This window comes from Rhea pennata, chromosome 10 (genome assembly GCF_028389875.1).
Source record: "Rhea pennata isolate bPtePen1 chromosome 10, bPtePen1.pri, whole genome shotgun sequence".
NCBI classification, from domain to species: Eukaryota; Metazoa; Chordata; class Aves; order Rheiformes; family Rheidae; genus Rhea; species Rhea pennata.
In genome coordinates this window covers 12,136,627-12,160,066 of record NC_084672.1, presented here as the reverse complement: position 1 = coordinate 12,160,066, position 23,440 = coordinate 12,136,627, and the positions used below count along the sequence as shown (strand labels likewise).

Genomic DNA, 23,440 nt, shown 5'->3' with positions numbered 1-23,440 from the left:
CTCAAACCCACTTAGAAATCAAAGCGATTTTCAATAGCATTTTATATATACTTTTTACTATAAAATAGATGTTGGGATATGTATGCCATGCCATTATACCAAATTTGATTTTTGTTATTTAAATACATATTACATAAAGAAACAAAAGATTCAATATCTAAAAATCATAAAATATATTTCAAGGCAGGATTGTCAGCATGCCCAGCAAATTTCTCTCAATAGCTTCAGAAGCAGTCAAGTATTGATGTTCCAGATTCAGTTAAGGACTATGTGCACTCTAACCATATAGAAAGTCTGTCTTTGTAACTGCATTCCTGATTTTTTCAAGGTTTTTTAGTCCACTCAATGTGCTAGCCTAAGCGGAAGATAAACCTTGATGTACTTTTGCTTCACATTATTATTCTGCTGATCTTTTATTTCACCAGAAAGGGGTTTAATTTAATGACAATATATGTATTTCCTCTGCTAACTTAACATACAGTGCCAAGATGGATTTAAGCAAAGATGCTGTTAGCAGCAGCAGCTGAGGCATATGCCTGGCTGCCATCTTTAGCTGACTTTTTGATAAGAATAATTTGAAGGAAGTGAGAAGAAGAAAGGTGGGAATAAAGTCTTGAATCATTGCAGCAGGATTCTTCAGAGCTCATTTATCTGTCCAGATCAGGATTCAACTGGCACAAGATGTCAGGAAAGGATGACACAAAGTGCCATGAAACCCCAGAAAATTTTTTGGGTTTGCTTCTTAAATTGATACCAACTTTTCTGCGTATGGTACTTAAAAGTTGAAAAATAAGCAATTAGGAACAGTAGCACTTTATACTCGCTCTCTGAGCACTGTGTGAGTGTGTAAGCTGTGCAAGGGGAGAACCCAACCTCTGAGCTTGTGCACAATTAGCTGCTTCCCAAGCTAATTCACACCACATGTCTGTGGATGCTTCAAAACTGGGAGATAAGCTAAGAGCATGCGAGTAGTAAAAAACCTTTAGGGTGAGTCTACTCAGCTAAATTGATACACTTGACTTTAATATACCTTTATAATTTGGTTGTGACCCTGCAGTTTTTTTCCGAATCTCTCAGTAGTGAGGTTTATCAGAAATGGAATTACCATCCATCAAATCTAGTAACTAACTGCTGAAGTAGTTAATGGATATATTTGTTTAAAAGGATAAATTACAGTTCCATCACCCACATAGTTTTTTTCTCCTCATTGTTTATAATTTATGAATGTAAAAAAAAAAAATCAGTATTGTTTCATTAAGCATGTTATTGCTCCATCCTGAAGAAAATGTGCTGAAGTGGCCTTGACCTGAGACTGAAGAGACTTGAGGCTAATCCAAATTTTAAGCAATTTGTTTACAGACTTTGGGAGAAATTCTTCAAACTCTCTGTGCCTCCATAAAGGGGAATTATTTGCCTCTGTGTAAAGAGCTGTAAAAGTTATTAGTGAAGAAATCACCAAATCTAGAAGAGAATTGTGCAGTAATATTATAGACAATAAATACTATGGAATATAATGGAATATTAATTTCAAACTAAAATAACTGAAGTGAGGAGCTGGACAGAACACAGAGCTTAAGGGTATCTCAAAGAAGCAATTTTCCATACTGGAAAACAGACTTTACAGTAACTTGATAGAATATTTAATTCCTAAAGTAGTCTTTCTTGGGGAAAAAAAAAAAAAAAAAAAAGAAAGAAAGAAAAAAAAAGAAAAGAAAAAGAAAATCCAGACTTCCCTCTTTGCAGCTTCCAGCTTTCTGCATTGAGTATCTGAAAGTGATTTTTAAGATTTCTAGGATTTTAGAGTACTGAGCAAAGCCCTGTTTTCCCTTCCATCCTCCTTTAAGTTCAGGAGCACCAAGACGTCTAAAACATGTAATTATACTGCTCCACACTGCAAGACTTATCAACTAGTAGTATATTTTAGAACATTTTTCTCATCAAAACAGAATCAGTTTAGCTAAATGAAGGCTGTAACTCTTCTTGGGTGGCACACTGCTTTCATTGCATAATTGACTGTCTATGACTATATTTGGCAACGGTATTTCAATTGTCTTTTTTGACCTTTATCTTTATTTTTAATTTTTAATTCTGGAAATGAGCTGATGGAAAGGTCAAGTTAGCCTTCTGGTGAATGTAATTTAGAAACATTCTTAAGAAAAAGTTAACAGTGAAAATTCCTATGCCAATAACATAATAGAGGTTAACACTTACAGCACTGGATTGTCAAACTTCAAAACATTCATAACAATGACATCATTTACACAAATGGAAAATATTCTTTGTAACAATTGGTGTTGAAAAGTTGGAAACAGATATTCACAGATGTGTCTGACAGCTTCATGAAAACAAAACAGGCAATAAAAATACCAATGTAATCAATAGGCTCTCTTAATTATTATTTAGCTTTTGAAACAGAGAACAAGATTAGGATTAAATTCCAGCAGGGTTTCTTTACAATATTCACATGCTGCCTAGGACACAAATCTAGTACCTGCACAATTTACCAACAGAACAATGTAGGCCAGTTAACATCAGTAAAGTCAACTTATTGCAATTGGGGATTTGTGCTTTTAAATTCAAAGTTATAGTGGGAATCTAACAATTCAAATTAAAACTACACAGGCTGAAACGACAAAAGAATCCAGATGTTTTATTAAAAAACATTGTTTTTTTTTTTCCTTCAGTATGCTGCTTTTCAAAACTCATCACGGTCAGGATGTCAACAGATCAATGCAAAATCATAAATGAAAACACAAGCAGCATGCCCATGCCACAGAACTTATAACCACAAGAACATCTAAAATAGGGAGAAGTAAGAATCACCACTCATCTCCACCATTAGGATATTTTTCAAACACCCCCATTAGCTGTTTGGTTGGTTATTTTTTGACAGTCTCCTAACATTACTATTTCAACCCTTAGTAACACACTCGCCTTACCTCACTTCCATTTTTGGTAAGCTGTCTTGCTTTATTTTAAGTATGCTAATAGACACTGGGAGGTGCTATAGACTATAAAAATAAGCTGATCAGACTTGTCCTCAAGTCATTTTAATACTTGGGAAGTTTGCTGCTTGTCTAGCTAGAAGGTAATGTCTTCCACAAAAAGAAAAAAAAACCTCACTAAGAGGAATCATATGTTCATTAATAATCTGTGCTAATTTACAAGTTTTTTTTTATTATGACCTTTAAATGCCAAATGTCATTTGACATTTTAATCAAACAGAAGTGATTGTGTACAGTAAATATATCTAAAGGAAGAACTTTATGATTGTTAATGACAGAAATGATTATACATGAACATATATATTATCTAGAGCAGGAAATATTAGTAAAAAATTTCACAACTTACATCATATCTTAACACAGTTGCATGTGTAGCTGTGTTGTGCTGTCTGTAGCTGCTCAGGTGACTTGGTGTCATAATTTTGTAGGTTATTTGATGCACAGCTGTAAGCAATGTAGTGGTAAATGTAAAGTTTTTTATGCTTATCAGGTGCATGTAAATCTCCACTAGAAGGGCCTTCTGGCTTCTTGGATAGCACATGGCATACCATTTGCATTATATGATGGATTTAGCTGTTGAGTGGTCTACATGAACTCAGAGGCACAACGTTCAGACTTTCTGGCTAGCCATTGAGCATACGGATTTAGGAGTGAATGCTGATATAGCTAACTCGGAGAAGGAAGGTAGCACACAGCAGAGAATGAACCAGTACCATCCAATCCTGTTGTAGCTTCTGCCACAAAAGACCTTATAAAAACAAAAGCTTTACTCCTGGTCAGAAACTCTGCAGAAAAACAGAAAGGATTACTTAATTCTAGAGAGTACAGTGAGTACTAATAGAGCTGGAAAGTGCAACTTTCACCAAAAAGAGCAACTCCAATTCCACAGTGTTCATTTGCTTCTTTCCAAGTAGCTTACACCATTTAGATACAGCACATAATGTGCAAGATTATACTGAAAAATCCAGACAGTTCTTGAGTGGTTTTTGGTGAGATTTTACAGTCATTTAGTAAAACTAGCTATGTAAGTCTAGGAAGTAATTTTTTTTAGTCCAAATACATGAATTTTCTCTCTCTCTCTCCCCCTATATATATATGTATACACACACACACACACATTTTGTAGCAGAGAAACTTGCTTATTAGGGCCACCTTGCAACCAAAGACAAATTTATGCTGTGGGAAAGGCCAGTAGAAGATCTTCCTCAGCAGCAGTGCTTTATGTTTTTTACATTACGTGAAAAACCAGCAGGTAAGAAACCTTGAAATGGCTACGGCCATATCTTTTTCCAATGCTGCAGCAAAATATTTTATCCTTCCCTAACGTAAGGATAGAGGCATAGACGAGTCTGTGGCCAAAGTGAGATTCAGCCTCACTGAGCTGTCCAGCCAACCTTTTAGCTTTCATTAGTGTGGCACCCCTAAACAATAGCATGCTACAACATAGCACAAAAAGAAGTTTCTGCACATCTGCAAACATATAAACTACAAGCATGACAAATAGCCAAACAGCACCCTGTCCACAAGTGCTATTATTAATCAAAACCTAAACTGCATACTATTTTAAGAGGCTATTTTCAAACTAAATGGCAACGAAAAGCCATTCTTCTAATTCAAGTAAATCCCCACCTCTATAATTGAACCTTCCACATTTTTAATAGCGCGCAAAGATCCTGGCCAATATTTCTTACTTCAGTTTAAAACCAAGAAGAAAGATACACAACGGCTAGAACAAGCAAGCTCTTACTTAGAGCACTCTGTAACAGTGTATACAAGGCAGAGAAAAAGAAAGGTTTTCTTGCACCTTACATCCAAATTATGATTTCAAAAAGACTATTCATCCACTTAGGAAACAAATATTATCCACCTGCCTAATCACGTAAGAGAAAACATGACTGGAGGCAGGAACAAGTCCGTAAGAGGAGAAAACCATGCTGAGAAAGAGAGCAAAACCTTTTCCCTGTAAGGAACCCTCCTTGCTTGCTGTTGGCCAGCCCCAAGGAGCTGGATGGGCCCTGCTTCCTCACACTTAATAACGTGCAACTGTACAGGTGTTTTGAGCCTCTTGCTCTCTTTTACATCCTGCCACCCTGCAGTAATGGCACTGTGTTTTCAGGGCGCTAAACAGCAGTTTGAGCATCTGTTTCAGCAGTCAGGCAGCAAAATTTTATTACTGAGACAATAGTATGGTACGTTTTTCTACTTCGCTACTAGCATACCAGCCATACATTTGGGTGAATTGATGTTGGAGTTGCAGTCATTAGTGGGTCATTAGTTAACAGGAAGCCAAATGTGACGTCAATTTTGAAATCTGGCTTAGGAGAGTTTGCTCAAGTTATAAAATAAATGTCAAGAGTCGTAGGCTACCTACACTGGCCCCTTTAAATGCCTCTTAAATTGAGCAACAGAAATAATGCAACTATTAAAAAAACCACCATTTTAAATTATTTTATATGCATTTCAGCCAGAATGTCCGAATAAGCAAAGTGGTGCCAAGTAAACTGTAAATACCATAGCAAAATTACTGAGTACGCCTTCATCTCTGCATGCTTGTGTGCCTTGAGAAATTTGGTCTATAATACTGAACATGACTGTCATGCAACAATATTAGAGGAAATAAAAAGATTACCACATCTTTCTAGGAAATCATGTTCTGCTAATTTTTTAATGAAATAATCCAGTCTTTTTAATTTGATTGCATCTATTTTAATCATATTGTTCTGGGACAAATTCTGAATAATTTAATGAGAATTTCTGAAATGGCACTTTTATCCAGAAAGAACCCTGGAATCAATACTGATCTATACAAAAATGCTAATGCTATCACCACTTAAAAACCAGAATTTAGAAGGTTATTTTGTTACATAGAAGGCATAAAAACTTTAATTTAGTAAATGGTGATCAACCGAGCTCTGATCATTTAAAAGAATGTGATGAGTTCCAGGTCCTACATAAGCAGAAAATAATCTAGGGATGGAAGATATACTTAAATATAATGGAGAAAATTTTCAAAAATTTTTAATACTTGTGAAGCTAATAGCTGTTTTTGCCAAAATTAACCTCATTTTTTCTTAGATATCAAAAAATTTCATTGCTGACATTACAAAAATCTTTTTTTTCCTTTCCTCTTTTTCCCATTAACAGTTCATTTTTTTTCTTTCTGTGATCTCTTTTTTGTTTTGGGATATCCTGCACTAAACAGTTCATCTATATATGAGAAAAAATTAAAAATATTAGTTTTGTACAAATTACATAAGAAAGTAATCATACTTATCTCCCCAAACAATTAACTATGTGAGCTCCAAACTCACATAGGTGAGTTTGCACATGCAGGAAAATGCAGAATATTTCTGCCTCTATACAGCTACACAGTATAAATACTGAAGATTTTGGATCATGAGTTATTAGATTGTCTTCGGATTGTGCGGCATACTTCCATACTTCAACACCGCAGTTACGCATACTTTCCGTGGAACTCGGTGTAGCAAAGTGGAACTCCCAGCTGTAGCTCCTGTTCCATGAGCTGACTCTCTTTTGGCCCCAGGCTCACCAAGTGGAACGGTGCTTTTCGTATTTTCCCCTTAATTTTTATCCGGCAGTTCCATCCTAAATTTGCTTCTGTTAGAAGATCTCTGCAGAATCATGTATACTTTGGCAATCATATGTGCTGCATTCTACCTCACAGGTGGTCTTGTACAAAAAAGTCTGATTTGAACCTCTTCAGGGGGATTGTGCCATGCTTATTTCATTAACATAAGTTTCTACGTTAAAAAGATGTTCCCTTCTCAGTTGTACAGTATTTGACTGAACCACACTCTCAATAACTACAGAGATGTAATCAACCTGAGAAAATAATCATTTGCAAAGTAGAGCATTAGCTCATTTTTTCAGTCTAGAATCGAGATTTGGCTCTTCCGTTCATATTGGTTTACTGATAAACTTCAATGAACTATCTTTAATAGTCTAAAGAGTTGTTTTTGAAAGCAAAGAAACATTGCACAGCTGTGGAGGAGTTAAGTTACTGACTAGTGGAAAAGCTATCTAACCCTGTGATTCATCAAGGAAAAGTTTGCTCAGGAGCTGAAAGACCCATATTAGGAAAGAGAAAAATATGTGCAGTTTGTAAAAGTCTGGCTCTACCAAAATCAGTATGAGTTACTGATTTCCTACCAATTGGTTCAGGAGCTAACTTAAAGGATGCCAGATAAAAAACTACTGCCACTACAAATTATTTTCTTTGCTTTAAAATATGCAAATATATTAATATTTATTAATATATATTAATATATTTATTATAATATATAATTATTATTACACAATATATACAATATTAGTAAGATGTATTAAAAGTAAAATACTTTAAATTCTATAACCCTGGTAATATCGACTGGCCATAGAGAAAAATGAAATCCTTGTTTCATCAGTAATCGCTTTCTGACTTTTAAGTCAGCACTTCTTATTTGTATCTTACTAACATCTCTGGAGTAATGTTGCTATTTCTATTTATTCTGCTACTCAGGATATGGGCTTTAGGATGCAATACACCAGAATATATCCAATTTAGGATACTCAATTTAACATACTTAGCTATAACTTTTCAAACATAAGTTAGCAAATATATGTGCAAATTTATTTTTCACTATAGAAGATATTAATGGATGTTAACACTGCATTTTCTAGAGCTGTATCAAAACCACACAACCATATACCTATACTGAATAGAAAGTGATTCCATTACTTACATCAGATAGAATTTATAGATATATAACAATCTATTTATGTAAAACTTTTTTATGGTGTTACATTTGCATCCACACGTGACTCAAGAATACAGCAATAGTCACGGATGAATTAAGATGACATAAAAAGAGCAAAAAGGCAGAAACACTTTGTTTCACACTGTGCAGCAAAACCCAACATTTTTCTCAATTTTGTTACTTTTTCTCCAAATTTGTGTTGCAATATGGTGGAAGTCACAAATGCTTTAAGCAAAAATAAATAAATAAATAAATAAAAGGTTTCTTCATCATCCTAAGTTACTGGAATACCCTTAATTGTTTCAGTCAGAAAGAAAAAAAAAAATAGCTTTTTTGTATGTATTTTAGAATGTACCAGTACCTGTACTGCCAGGCTCTGTGCTGGTTTAACTTTATGGTCTTCAAGAGAGTTCTGATAGGGCAAAATTTCCTGCTGAGTTTAGTGTAACTGATCTTTCCTGTTACAATCACTAGGGAAGCACAGCAGCCTAAGGTGATGATGTGCCTCAAACGCTTTATTTGCTTATGTAGCCTCTGCTCCTCAGCCCAGATATAATCTAATATTAAAACCCGCTAACCCTCATTTGAGTTCTCTAGCCCTATGACCCTACAGAAGAAATCTCTACCGTGTTACGATTTCCTACAGAGAACTTATTTTACTCTTCCTTACTTGAATAAGGTCCCTGTTTAAGCCCATTAGCTGAAAAGTATGTTTTCATATATCTACATATCACAGAGCACCTGCTTTCCAGATTTTACAGGAGTCTGTATATTCTGCTATGAATTGCTTACATATTACTTCTATGGAGCTCCTCAGAATTTCATGATATCAAGACATAAAAAAACAAAATAAGAATTATGCCAATTGTAGCACAGAAAATGAAAAGTGAAGAATGTCCCAAAGGCTCCAGTCTGAAGATGTTACCAAATGCCTGAGTGGTATTTTTTCAAGATCAAGAGAAAAGTATGTCTTGTGCCAATGCACTACATTGCAGTCTATCAAAAAAAGGAATTTGAATATTGTTAGAGATGGAAATTTGCAATTCTATCAATATAATAATATGGCTGCTGGATGGATTTTATATTTATAATTTAATGTCTTAAATAATACTTTAACGGACTGTTCACAGATAATTTTATTATAAATAGTCACACTATAGTCATATAGCACCTGTGTGCCCTGAGGGCCAAGAAAACAAACTTCTACAGTTTACAGGCATAGGCATAAATCAGAGCTAAGTTTTTAAGGATGTTACAGTAAATAAAGATGGAGATAGGCAGCAGCACCTACATGAAAACCCTTCTTTTAAACTAGCCTGTAGATGGAAGGATTGGGGTAATGTGAAGGATCAGCTGATAACAATGCAAGGCAGCTTTTCACCTTCAGAGTTTTCCCTCTAGACCTTTAGCTGATATGAACAATCATAACTTCATTGAAATAAACATAACTGCACTGATTTACACATGAGGATTACACATAGGATTAGACCAAAAGCAACGAGAAGCTAGGTTGTGAATATAAATCAGTAATTCATAATAAAAATATACTGTTAAACTTATGTTTTATGTTAACTACTCAGTTCATTTATTTCGTGACTTTACATTTTAGCTATGACTGATAATTTCTCTTCAGAACACAGCATCGTTACATAGTGACACACTGGAAGCATGCAGACTGTGCTTCTAGAGTCCTTCCTTCCAGTTTTCAAGTACAAGTAACTCCCACTGAAAAGCTAATAATGTTGTTTTTTTGTAATAGTTGGGAAAAACTAAGCGCAGAAAGGCCGTGGTCAAGCTATGGCAAAGGTAACAAAGCTGACCAGCAGCAGATGCTGCGGAGTGCTTAACGCTGTAATGTGATAAGCAATCTCGAATCAGGTCTCATGGTCACCACATGTGCTGTTTTGATAGCATCCTTCTGGAATTGTCAGCTCATAGCACTACAATAAAAATAAAATAAATTTAAATAAAAATAAATTTATACAGCAGAGGCATATGTGTTTACAAACCCATCACCTTTCAGGACCTACTACAGGCATGGCATTACAAATAATTCATTCTAGAAAATATTTACGTGACATTAGTCACAACAGCATTTTCACAGACTACAAGATTATTCACATGGGCAAAACTAAGTTGTGTGCATGAATATCATTAGACCTAAAAGGGTAACGGGTAACAGCTGATTTCCTCTACATCTTAGCATCTGAAGTCATTAAAACAAAATAGTTTGGTTTTTGCATCTGAAAACTTCAGCTGCATTAAGAAAAATTAAAAAACATAGAAATTTTAAAAATACACAAATAAACACAAAATAAGAGAGAAATTTGGCTGCCGCTCCCTTGATATAGTTAGTCCAGTAACACTAGTTGTTTCTGAATGAAAGGAATAATTTTCTCCATTGCTGCCGATGCTGTTTTTTCAATTTTGACATGAAACTATAGAGCTAGAAGCCAACTAAAGATTAATTGGAGGAAATCAACGTATTTGTAAACATCTGCTGATGTAGACAAAGACAGAAATTTTGAAATTCTGCATGTTTGTAAGTCACTGGCAAACATCCTATGGATTTCCCCACAGTCAGGATTTCACCTTAGACAAAGAAATTGTGGACTGATAAAACTGTTTGTAACTAGAGGTAAATTAATGACAATTAAGACAAGGAAATATTAAGCTCAAAATAAACTACTTCTTGTCTACTATCAGTAGATAAAAATCTACTGATCGTTGAATAACGGGCAAACACCCATTTTGAACTGTATAATGAGCAAGACCTGAGAAAATTCCAGGTTCAAAAATCATTATTTATTTAATCACATTTGGATTAGATGAATTGATTGCTTTGGGTTTTGTTTCGGATTTTGTATTCATTTTGTTTTAGTCTACATTTCAGTTGGTCTGTTGTAGATTTTGCAAGTTCAACTAAAATCTGAATTATTTGTCATTAGCAAACCCAAAGAATTTGAGAGACCGGATCATCTAGATATATGTCCAGTAATGTTTTGAAGGCATTAAGAATGAGACAGCTGGTTTCTATCAGTACCCACTCTGTGGTGCAGCAAGAGGTTAGCACAACTTTCTTAGCAGCTTCTTGCATTTTGAACCCTGAAAGGAATTACATAGTGCCTGCTTGTGTTCTTGTAGATGCTGTGATTAATATATTAAGATGTCTGGCTTCAGCTATTTCTAAACCAAGAAACAAGCCTGGAGTGATTGAGTTTCAAAATTGAACAAAATATATTCAGTTGGATAATATTTGCTCTACCTTTTACATAAGTACTTAGTCAGCTTCTTGTGTGTTCACTTTCTCAATTTTACTTGTTTTATATAATTCAGCTACTAACTATATCTGGAAAACATTTTCACTATTAAGAACACATTTTACTTTGTATTTAAATGGATTTTTCAGTTTTCAGCACTGAGCATGTCATTGCAGCCATTTGTGAGCATTTAAAAATAGTACTTAGTAATGTTTGTCAACAGTGTGTAATTCTAAATAATCCTAAAAGAACAAGAAAGGAGTTTTTAGATTCAGTTTGTCTCCACTATGTGACTGTAATATTCCTCTGTAAAGCCTATGCCAGGAACCAGTAAAGCTGTGACAGGAATAGTTGCAGACAATAAAATATACAGAATAAACCAGGTACATCTCTAGGGTGACTGAATAAAAAAGAAATGTTCCTATAAAAAAGAACAGGCTTTCATGCAAATGTATTTTTGCCTCCTTTAACTTCGAGGAGGCTAGCACCTTTTGTCAGGTAATATGTATATAATAATTAGATCATATTTACTACTGTCCATAGCCAGCTTATACAGATACAAAACACAATATCACAAGAACTTCACAGAATATCACAAGAATTCTTCAGAATACAATAACTAATCACTGACTTTCTCACACAAAAGACAAATGATATGTGCATATGCTCTCCAATTTTCTTAAGAAAATCAGGAGAAAAAGTCTTCCAGAAAGATGTGATAAATGACTAATTTTATGTCAACTATGATCACTAATTATACACATGAAAGGGAGAAGGGAATTTAATCAGCAATGATACTAGGAAATAATACTAAGACAGAAGCCTTTTTCCAGATGAAAGCAGAATAGTGATAAACACCAAGGAAGAAGTTAATTTACTTGAAGTCTTTTGCATTAAGGAACAATTTGGAAAGATAGGAGACTCTGGTCCTATGTGCAATTTTCCAAGCGTCAGGTAATCAAAACAGCCATAAGCACTGAAACCCTAAATTTGTAAACTGTTGTTCTATCCTCCTTTATTCCCCTATTTTTAATATCAGTAAATTAAATTATTAATGCCATAAAAGAGTGCTATGTCAGACTGAAGATTAAGACTTTGGTTTTATAGGACATAAATTCTTAACTTACAATCTTAATTCTAAAAATATACATTTTTTTCCAGTATAAGCATATGTTTAGCTCCGAGGCAATTTTTACCACAATGTAGTTTCCAGCAAAAATGAGAAGTGACTAAGTGCTGTATAAGAAGCGGTTCAAGAAAATATTTACAAGAAATGCACAGCGGAGATCAGCAAAAGTGAAGGGTTTTAATGAATTCAATGACAAATTTATCAGTCCATGCTTGCTTGGGGCATGGTATTCAGTGGTTGATACTATATACAGCTGTCCGCAAGACAGACTTCTAAATTGAAGTTCCGAAATTTTACAATCTACTTAAGTGAAAAATGTCATGCTCCCTTTGTTTTCAAGATCAGATTGAGAGGCATACTGGAAACAGAGTGGTTCAAAGTGCTAACAGTCCAAGGAGACATACATAGTACAGAAAGCAATTTAGAGTCAGAATTTTCTAGATCAATTCTTATTAAACCATCACTTACAAAAAGGAAGGAAGCTTTCCTTTGATATTGAAGGCTACGTAACCCACCAGCTTTAAAGGACAGTCAGAGGTTTTACAATAAAGAGAAGTATTCTCAGCCATTCTGAACAATTTCTTTTCAGCAATAAGGAATCATTCACATTTTTATTCAAGAGAATATTGTGACTGAAATCCTTGCTACAATACTTTGTGGAGATAAACTTTACAAAGTATTGTCAACTGATAAGCACTATTTTACATTTCTCATTCAATTTGAAAAGTAACTGGAAAAGGTATTATGGATTTTAGTATTTCTCACTCAGACTGCAAATTAAATGGGGTAAGGTTCTAAGAAAAAGAAAGGTTCATTTCCTAAACATCAGTCTCAAAATTCAAACCAGATTTTTCTTCTCATGCTGTCATACCAGTAATACAATTTCAGAAAGGTCAGATTATACAGTTGATGATGCATGTAAAACTGAGTAAATAAATACTTCAAACAGCAGACTTAAAAGTGGAATTTAGCTTACTCCTTCCTTTTCTGTCATAAGGGTAAACACCCAAAAGTCCAAGTACAAATGCAAAGAAGAAATCTTGTAAGTAAAACAACAACATTTCTAAATAGTCATTTTAGTTCCCTGTTCTGCTTTGTTTCTTCTGTTTGGTTCTCATCTTACCCTTTTTACGCTATCTTCATAGCACTTAGCAAGTTAGTGGTTTCTCTCAGAAACCATCACATGACTTAACTTTCGTAACTATCTTATCTGCCAACTGTTGAACATCACCAATAAAATGGTTTATTATTAAGTTGCTCTATCTAGCAATCCATGTATTGAACTGTTTTGGGGATTAACCAACAGCTTAGAAAATTATGGGCAGTAAAATGTCAAGAAAGCAAGCTTTAAAATGATCAATAAATGAAAATCCACCATAGTAGCAAAATAGATGGTCTTTTGCTTATCAATTAGTTGATGTTTTAAATAGCATGCCTACTGTTTTTCTGCCCATAGAATTGCAAATAAACTAATCAGCCCTCAGTCACTTAAGCTTAACCAAACAGCTGTTCTGAATATGAACTTGCAGTCTTAGAAGCTAATTCTGCTACTTGAGGTGCCTGACCAAAAATATGCTGCATCAAGTCCTCAAGGAATAAATCTGTATTGTCTCTCATGGTTCCTGAGACAACTACAATTTTCCTGCTTGAAAATTAGGTACAGGAGGAAAATGGGAATTTTGAGTGCTTTGGACATTTGTCCATGATATCCAGATGTCTGGCACTGTACTGAATCGGTAGCTTCAACTGGACTATTGAAAATCCTTGACAGATCTATTGTTTCTATGCAAATCATTTCTAGTCATATTTATAACTAGAGTGCTTCAGACATTCTACGCATGAACAGTAAAGGCATGCATGGATACAACACAAAGCCTCCTAATAAAAAGCTTTTTTTAGCCTTTCACATTGGTCTCTGCCATAAATAACAACGTATTTTGCAGACAGTTATGCCATAAAATCTAGACACTAAGTATCACATGGAGAAGTAAAAATAATACAAATAGAAAAGGAAAGTAATAGTGAATGTATGTACCAGCTGGGGTGTGCCTGGCATGTAACTTGTTTTCTGTTACCATTTATTAAAACCATATCCATAGACTGAAAATTCCTGCTGTGGGAATGATCTCTACCCTGTTGTTAAAACTATTGTAACACATACTTTTATATCCAAATCTACTTACAGAGCTTAGGAAAGTAAAGTTCTATGTGGCACCATCTTGGAAACTCACTCTCATTAAGGACAGTACAGATAACAAATGCAAATTCTAAATTTTATCAATTTATTAATGAGGGGAAGGGACAAACAGAATTAAATAATCCTACAATATCTTTCAAATGAGGTATTTGTGCTAATCTTTACACCATTAGGCTTTATATTTCAGAACGAGCATACAAATTCGCTACCTAACGATGAACTTTAAAATAAATATATTTTGAAAAGTCATTAAGTAAGCTGAGCAAAAATTAATGCTTCATATATACACCCTTTATTTTTTCAGAAGATAAACAAAGGAGTAAGCGCTTCTCGAAACCAACGACTTAAAAACTATCCAGTGAAAGTATTCACTTATTTTCAGAAAACAAATATTGATAGAGTCCTCTGGGAAAACAAGTTTAAAGTCCAGTTTAATAAACCAGCTAATGAACATTACCATGCTGGCTCACTGAATGCACTAGTAACACCAGTAAAGGCTATCAAAATTTTCCAAATTCCGGATGATCGACCATCTTTATTTGTACTTTGTTGCTTTAAGAGACACAATTTTAACTAAATAAACCCAGAACAAAGGAGTAAAAAACCTTAAATACCATTAACTTCTTTCTTATGATCAATGAATTGAGTATTTTTCTTGGCCTTGAATCACCTCTAAAGGTCACTTGAATTCATGAATACATACCCCAAATTTAATTAATTAGAAACAAAAGTCATATTTAAGAAGTTTCATTCTGTTTTGACTTATTCTCCATCCAAGTCTTTTCTGCTCCCCTTTTGAAGTTTCAAACACTTTAAGACAATGCTACCTAGGAAAGGGTGTTTCAAAAACACATTCCTCACAAGTGCTTAGTTGTCGGTGCCAGCTTTTATATTGTTAAACATCAACAGCAGACTAGTTTTTTTCAGCTTCAATACACAGAGAGGCCATGCGAGAGAAACTGCTATAGTATTAAGCAAAATTCAGTACTGTAAAGCTCTTAGCATACTTAAAAATTTGCTTTAGATATATTAGCTAATTTGGAAATTCTGAGTGTAAAATAACAGCTAGTTCCTGCCTATTTGACTTTCTTTCCTTAAAAATCCTACTTTCCCTTTTATTCCTTCTTTCCAGCATTTAGGAGACCTAAAAGCCTCAGTAGCTAAGCCTCCAGAAACATTTTATCATAATACATGCACCTAATAGAAAATAATGCTGTGATAAAATTGCTGAATGCCTCATTGAAAAAACGTATTTGATGTCAAAACTCTTCTTCGTATTAGTGTCTACAGAAACACGTACACTAACAAGTACAGGAGCAGTGACCAGAAATGCAATGAGATATTTCATGAATATCAGCAATACATGAAACATCTAGAAAAAGAGCCAGCTGATAAGGGACTCAACAAAATGCATGCTTTAAAATCTCTTTCTGTATCTTCTTGAATAGTCTTACCACCTTCCTGTTATGGAAGCTCTCTAGCAGGTAAAAAATATCTAGTCTCAGAAGTTCTTTTCTCTTCCAAGGAAGCTTCATTGAGCAGGCTGTTCCCACCTCTGTTTCTGCAGTAACTTGCTGCATTTATTGTGTTTTGGGATTTTTTTTTGTTTGTTTTTTAAAAAAAACAGCTCTCAGATGTATGAAGAATTTGTTTATATTATGTTTTTGTACTCTTTCAGACTCCTGGCTGCAAAATGATTAACGACAAACTTCTCTAATCTTGCAAAATCACACTGCTTTCATTACGTTGACAAAGATAAGATACTACTTTTTGAGGATATTGTGGGCAAACAAAACTATGCCAAGTCAGCTGTGGCAACATCCAGTTAGAAATTAGTTTAATATAATCTGTAAAAACATTCTATAGTAACATAAGCAAACCTTTACTTTAAAAAAAAGAAAACTTCATGATATTATTAAAATACACTTTTAAAGAAAAAAATAAATCAATATGAAATTATTAATTATAACAGAAAAAAATACTAATATCAGGTGACTCAGAACAAAATTATTCAATACCATTTGCCCAAGAAAAGGATAATCTCACATGAGAATATTCAATTTTGTATCAGTGACATAGTGAAATGCCAATTTTTCTAGCTAGATCACCAGACCAAGGTATGGTCCTGTCCTCCATCTCACAATCATGGAATAAATCCAGAAATATAAGTATCTACTTGTAAAGCACTGACAAACCACCATCTTAGACCACAATGCCAGTAAACTCAAGCAAATTGTCTCAAAAAACTGAAATAGTTCCACTCACTAAAATTGTTGCTTCAACCCAAACAGCTGTTTTGTTTCAGTTTTTTCTCCTGGAATTTCTATCAATTGTCTGATACTTAAATGCCCAAAGTGACTGAACACACTGCAGCCAGCATCTACAGTCATCTCCTCCTGAAGAAAAGCTACTGTCAGTCTCAGCTGAGTGTCAGTAATCTTTTAAGTACACTGGACAATTTCAGCTCTGCAGGAAACTTCATTCACTCCAGGAATTTTAAGCTACACTCTATACACTGACCATGCAACCACATAAAATTGTTTGGAATTTCATATTGATTTTCTAGCAACTACAATTGTTTTCAATTTTGTGGGTCCATTTTCAGCTTGCTTACTTTCTGTTTTTAATTTGATTTCTTTCCCAGTTACCTCACTGTAAATTCAACTCTTCTCTTAATATCTTCTGAGCATTTATGTGGATCCTTTATCTAAAGTAATTCAAAAACACAATTTAGATTTTCATTTTTAAACTCAGGATACTTAAGACTTTCTCATCAGCAGCATCTTAGCAATTTAAGCTTGTCTCTAAAGCAATTTTGAAGTTATTAAGACAGAATATTTAAATGGAACAACTGAGAGGGTTTTTTGGAAACAAAATCTAAATATAAGAAATTTCTCCTTCTCATCATAGCTGGGTGAATTTTTCCTTTTCATGAACAGAGATTGAAAGGATTAGAATTTTTTACTTCAAACAGAGGCATTTAGGAATGGGCTTGCTAAAACTGATTTGACAATGAATAGTATACTATTACAGTAAAGAGGAGAGCAGACTTTCTGATTTAGGCTGTAGTTGCTTCTTTCTCATTTGTCTAAAGTATCTGGTGCTAAATAAATTCAAATTCAGAAAGGGAAAGAGCTAAATCCCACATATGAACCAGTTTGCAGTTGCTCTGTTTCTGTGCTTTTACAGAAAATATTTTAGCTTATTGTACTGCTCCTGCCTCACTGAAGGAATTACCATTTGTGTAAGATCCTTGCCCTACTGCGTTTGCCGAGCTCCTACTATTGACTTCAGTGAGGAAGGAATTTTTGCCTTCATCTATAAAATCACCTTCAAGCATAACATAACACAGTAATTTTACTTCCATTACTGTTTTTCTGTTGATGTTGAGATCTATCTCCTTCCAATGAATCTGCCAATAGGCATTAAACATGAAGATGGAAGTACAGCTACATTTAAGTTCCCAGTAGAGGAGCAAAGAAATTAACACGTTTTCATTTTGTTCATGTCTTATATTCATGTCCTAAAGACAGTCAAAGAAGACGTATTAGAAAAGACACTCCAGCTTCAGCAAGATTTTCTTGATTCAGGTTACTGTTCCTTATAAAGTCAATCTTTAGACTATATTGCTGTTTTGTTGTTAATTTTAACACCTTCAATTGTTCAGAAGCAAAGCACTTCCTGCATTTCTAAAAAATGCAGATTACCTTCCAGTAAAGTAAATTTTTTTTATGGCCAGTTCTATTAAAAGGATAGCAATCGTGCAGAAATTCATACTGTTTCTTTTTGGGGGATTGGTTAAAAGACAACAGAATAGAGTCAAATGTTATTTATGTGAGAGTTAGCCCTAATTTTGGGGGCATCTAATTGCTTAAAGTTGTGAAAATTATATAATAATAATAATAATAATGTAGCAAAGAGTACTAAATTCCAGCTTATGAATCTCAAATTATCTGTCTTTAATTATAAAAAATGTATTGGTTTGTATGCACAAAAGGCTCTGAATACTATAAATCTATTACATATATTGTCCTTTCAATATATGTGTAGAATATAATTTTGATAGCTAATATTTTATTTAAAGTGCTTCAGATTTGTCTTACAGGAGGCTTACAAAATATTTCAGCATCCCCAATTTCTATTTTTAACTCAAAAGTCGGAAAAACTATGCCAAATTCTATTTGTATACTCAAATATCTTGAATAAGTGCTATGTATTCACCTTCAGGATAAGTTTTGTTTGCCCACACAGTTATGACTATTCATTCTTTAACGACAACCTTCTGCAACCTCACAACAAAATGATAGTACAGCAAAACTCTTCTGTAAAGTTTCCATATATAGGACATTTTTGTCTGAACTGAAAATAAAATACAAAAACAAGTACCCCAAACCAAAATAAAGTAATTCTCACAAGTTAGTATGAATTTCATCATCCACTTCAGAAAAAAAAACACTAACAATTCTAATAATAATATTATGTTGGGCAAAAGCTTTTGGCATTTCCTTTTTAAAAAGTAGCAGTACTTCTTACTGCTGTAATTTCAGCCAACAGCATCTTACTCAAGGAAATCTCAATTCTTATTAGCGTAATTTGCGTTACAGAATCACTCTGAATCTTTTACTTTTTTACTCCTGTATAAATAGAAAACAGTTTTGAAAAGAACTCCTCTTAAGATAACAGCCAACACAGGCAAAAGAAAAAATGAACATAAGCTGTCCCTGAAAACATGCAGATTGCAAATTACTAGATAGTCTCTAGCCATTAAAATAAATCAAGCTCTGAACAGCCTTTGGTGGAAATACTGGGGGCAAAGAAATAACAACTCCTATTTTGTATTGGCAAAGTCTATGAAAAGAGAATTATCTGATATTAATCCCAGGCTAGGAGAGAACTGGACTTGATGACCCAGAGATCCTTTTTGCTCTTTTGTTCTTTGTTTGGCTAGATACAGATGTGCATCTGTTCTTCAGCCTTCACTGTGGTTTCTCTCAAGTGAAACTTAGATGAAAGTTAATACATTTTTGTAAGTTTCAGTTAGAAATTGCCCTTTGCAAGAATTGTTGCTATGCCTGCCGCAGAGTGGAACTTGTCAAAGAATTCAGAAAGCTGTATTTAAAGTTGGCTTAGCTTTATAGTGAAGTACAGAACTGCAAGTGTTCAGAGAGACGAATGCCCAGCAAAGCACATACCGAGAAAAGAGATAACCGATCCACTGGTAGGGAAATAGGAAGAAAAAAGCAAGCAATAACAGGTTAGGGCTGATACATGAGTAAATCAAGTAACAAGAAGAAAATAAAACAGAATAGTAAAGACATCATGGTATAGAAAAGGTATAAGTAAGGAGAAATTTCAGATACTCGTGCCATCTTTTCGAAGACTAATTAATGAAAAATTATCATCATTTGTGGTATTGACTGTGAAAAGTCAATACAAACTTGAGAGAAAAAGAAGGTAGAGAAAGGCCATCTCTCAGACGACAGTGTAACACAATATGATTCTTAACATTCTCAAACACCTACTGAAATTGCAACAATGTCGTCAGTATTAGATCAGTGGCTATGGATGGATGCACTAAAGAGTTAATTCTGGATCTCTGGGGCAAAACGTTCTTTTGGGTAAAAAAGATTAACATAAGTAATTCTTGCAAAAATGTAATATTTAATCTCTCTCTCTCCCCTCCATCCCCACCCCTTAGCTGCTGGAATCTGCCTGTAGTTGGCTGGCTTTGAAAGACCTCTTCTTTTGGAGGACTGAGTCATAATACAAATCCTACTACATACAGCTTTGTAGGTGACTCAATATTGGAAAAACATGGCTCAAACTCAGAAGTACAATTCTAAAGTATTACTTAAACCAAACATCAATAATATTTAAATTTGAAAGCTATCTGGTGTTCCTTAATACCTTATAATATCCTTCTGCCTTCACTCAGTCTTAGTTTTTTTTTTTTTTAAATCTACTGAAATATATATTTTATGCTACAGATAACTTAAGCGTAGTGTAACAACCACAGAAAGTTGTCACAGATACTCATCAGCCGTATAAATTACTTTATTTTCATCTACGATAACTTCAAATGTTTTCTGTGTAAAATATTTGAATAAGTAAGTTCTCACAGTAGCTTTTAATTGTTTTCAAATGCAGGTATCTTTAGAGTTTCTACTGGTTTTAAAAGCATGCAGGGTCAAGCAAATCCTTTATCTTATTTAAGACACTGTGGTCTGTTTTCTATCATTTGCAAGTTCTAAGGTTTACTCTTGTTCAAGAAGATACAACTAAACAAGTCTTCAAAATACAGGCTTTACACAGATTCTGTGAATCTTGATGACTACACATATAATCCTTCCAAATGAAACCCTGAAGTTGATAAATTCTAAGATATGCTGATTTTTTTGAAAACAAAAACTACTTATACTAACATGGCAACCTCAGAATATAGTAACTAAAAATTATCACAGAGATTTCTTCAAGTGATTTTGTGCAGACATGTTCATGTACAGATTTTTAAAGTCTAGCTTGTTCTTCACATGAATAAATAAATATTTTCCTGTTTTCTTTTTAAGAACCTTTGCTGCATATATCCAATAAACACAGAAACATTACACAACATTAGTTTAATTAAACCTTGTAAGTTGATTGCAGAAACGAACAAGCACTTTACAGACATCACTGTGCTTCTTTGCAGGTATTCTAGAAATCAGAACAGTGGCAGTTGGAGTAGTGGCAATCAAAGGAGTGGAAAGTGAATACTTTCTTGCAATGAACAAGTCAGGAAGACTGTATGGAAAGGTACGGATGCAAATTTTTCTTGATGCACAATCATCATGTACTATCTTAAAAATACATAGTTTTAGATAATCTTAATGTCATATCTGCAAACTTTGTTTAAAATGATTCCTAACAAATTAAAAATGTATTCTATGCTTTCCTCCTAATTTTATGCTCATTTAAAGATAAAGCAATTAAAGTTACATCCTTATTAAAAATGTGAACTACTAAGGGGGAATATGCTAAGTTAAAATACTCAGATACTTGGACTCAAGACTTGTAATAAATAATACATATTATTAACATTTTTAATATATGATGCACATTCTTCTCATCTTCCCTCATCTTTGTATTTAAAAAACACGTGTACTTAATTTACTCTACACTATTATTCATTCTCAACAGAAAGTATGCAATGAGGACTGCAACTTCATAGAACTGATTGAAGAAAACCATTATAATACATATGCTTCTGCAAAATGGACACACAAAGGAAAAGAGATGTTTGTCACACTAAACCACAAAGGTGTTCCCATGAAAGGTAAAAAAACAAAGAAAGAACACAGAGCATCCCACTTTCTTCCTCTGGCAATATCCTAATCATAAATGATCTATACAGAACTAGTTCCAGCAGGAAGATTATTTTTAAGGAGACTATTTGACAAGGTATCAAGAGAGGCTGGAATACTACTGAGAAACTGAACAAGCTGGACTTGCGCATTTATGTTTATTTTTAAGAGACTACATGAAAAAGATTTGAAAATATACACAAAACCAGATTTACTAACTAAAAGTTGTAAAAAATTCTAAAGAGTTGTACAATCACTATCGTAGTCATTGTAACTGGGTAGTTTTTAAATTAATTTACCCTGAAGAATAAGTCATGACTTGATTATCTGATAATATTTTATTTAAAAAAAACCTATCTGCTTCTTAAATATGGCTGCTATAATAATAATAAGCAGATGATAATGTTGTGTAAAATATGTCAGACTTAAAGGCTGCTGGAATGAGTTGTCAGATTATCAAGTCAACAGTAAATGTGGAGGTTGAGCAGTATTTTAAATACTTTCCCCAAGAAACTGATATCCTATACATAAACTATATGATCAGAAAAAAATATAATCCTGTAAATGTTTATTGTTGTATTCACATAAAAGAGTTAGTTTGGAAAAATTAAGTTTACTCTACTACAAAATGTTCCTATCTATTAATGAAACAAATACCTAATGCTGCTCTAAAAGATGTTTCAAAATAGTGTATGTAAAATAAGAATAGGAATAAATAATGTACTTCATCTCACTTTTCACAAAGTAACATTTTATATAACGACGAAGCAAAAATTCAGACATATTATGGTTTTTTATGTAACATATCCTATCTTTTGTATAATTCCTGTTAGGGCATACAGCTTTTAATATTGTTTTTTCCATCGTTATACATGCTTTTTCTGTTGTTACAGCATTAAACTTTATTTTAAGTTGTATTTGAATTTATTGTTCTAAGTTATTTAAATGTTATTTATAAAGAAAACTTATTAAGCTGCATCTGTTTCATATGCTTTTAATTCTAAAGGAATAACAAAATGGTCTGGCTGAGATGCACGAATTTTTTCTGTGACCAGACACAAAGTCTAGTACACAACCCTCTTGCCAACATACATTGGATGGCAGACAAAAACGACAGCCTGCAGCAAATCTCACAATGGACTTCTCTGTGGGAACAATGTAAAAAATCTTTGCCACATACTCACACTAACTGAATTTAATAGCATGGCCATAGTTACATCAGGAATAGAGATGCAGAAGTTGTACTAGCAGGTATAGGACTACGTAAAGAACCTATATGACCTGCATGACTAATTTCCAACTCCAGCCAAAATCAACTGACCTGATGAAGAAAAGATATTTTAATTTATTAGCTATTAAAGTGTCCTAGTAGGTCATCTCATTTCATTCTGCTTAGTATGTCTACAGGTTTTCTCGTTATTATGATACTTGTACGCAGATAAAGATCACCAAAAAATTAACTAAGATAGCTCCTAGATAATCATCATCAACGTTGGATGGAGTCAGGTTAATTATGAAAGGACTTAAATGCTTTATTTCCCTTACGAGTGTCTAGAGCCTATCAGTGTTCTGTACAAATAAGATTCATTCTTTGTAAATACAGTCACAAAAAAATGTCTGCAAGGATTTTAGTATTTTGTTAAACAAATATTTGTTTAACAAATACTTTAACTTGGAAATCATTAATGATTTTTGACTTGCTTATGAAACATCAAAGTGTAGAGGTAACTTGATCTATGCAGAAATATTTGT

The 23,440-nt window shown here is 33.7% G+C and overlaps 1 protein-coding gene across 3 annotated transcripts in view; it reads left to right on the top strand.

Moving 5' to 3' along the window:
* The window catches only part of FGF7 (fibroblast growth factor 7), a 28,275-nt gene extending 5,664 nt beyond the window's left edge, over window positions 1–22,611 (top strand). For all 3 annotated transcript variants that reach the window (XM_062583782.1, XM_062583781.1, XM_062583780.1), the window contains exons 3-4: window positions 21,037–21,140; window positions 21,525–22,611. In XM_062583782.1, the coding sequence (XP_062439766.1) occupies window positions 21,037–21,140; window positions 21,525–21,719 (299 nt within the window). In that variant the 3' untranslated portion in view covers window positions 21,720–22,611. The remainder of the gene's footprint in view (window positions 1–21,036; window positions 21,141–21,524) is intronic.
* The last annotated feature ends 829 nt before the right edge of the window (window positions 22,612–23,440 follow it).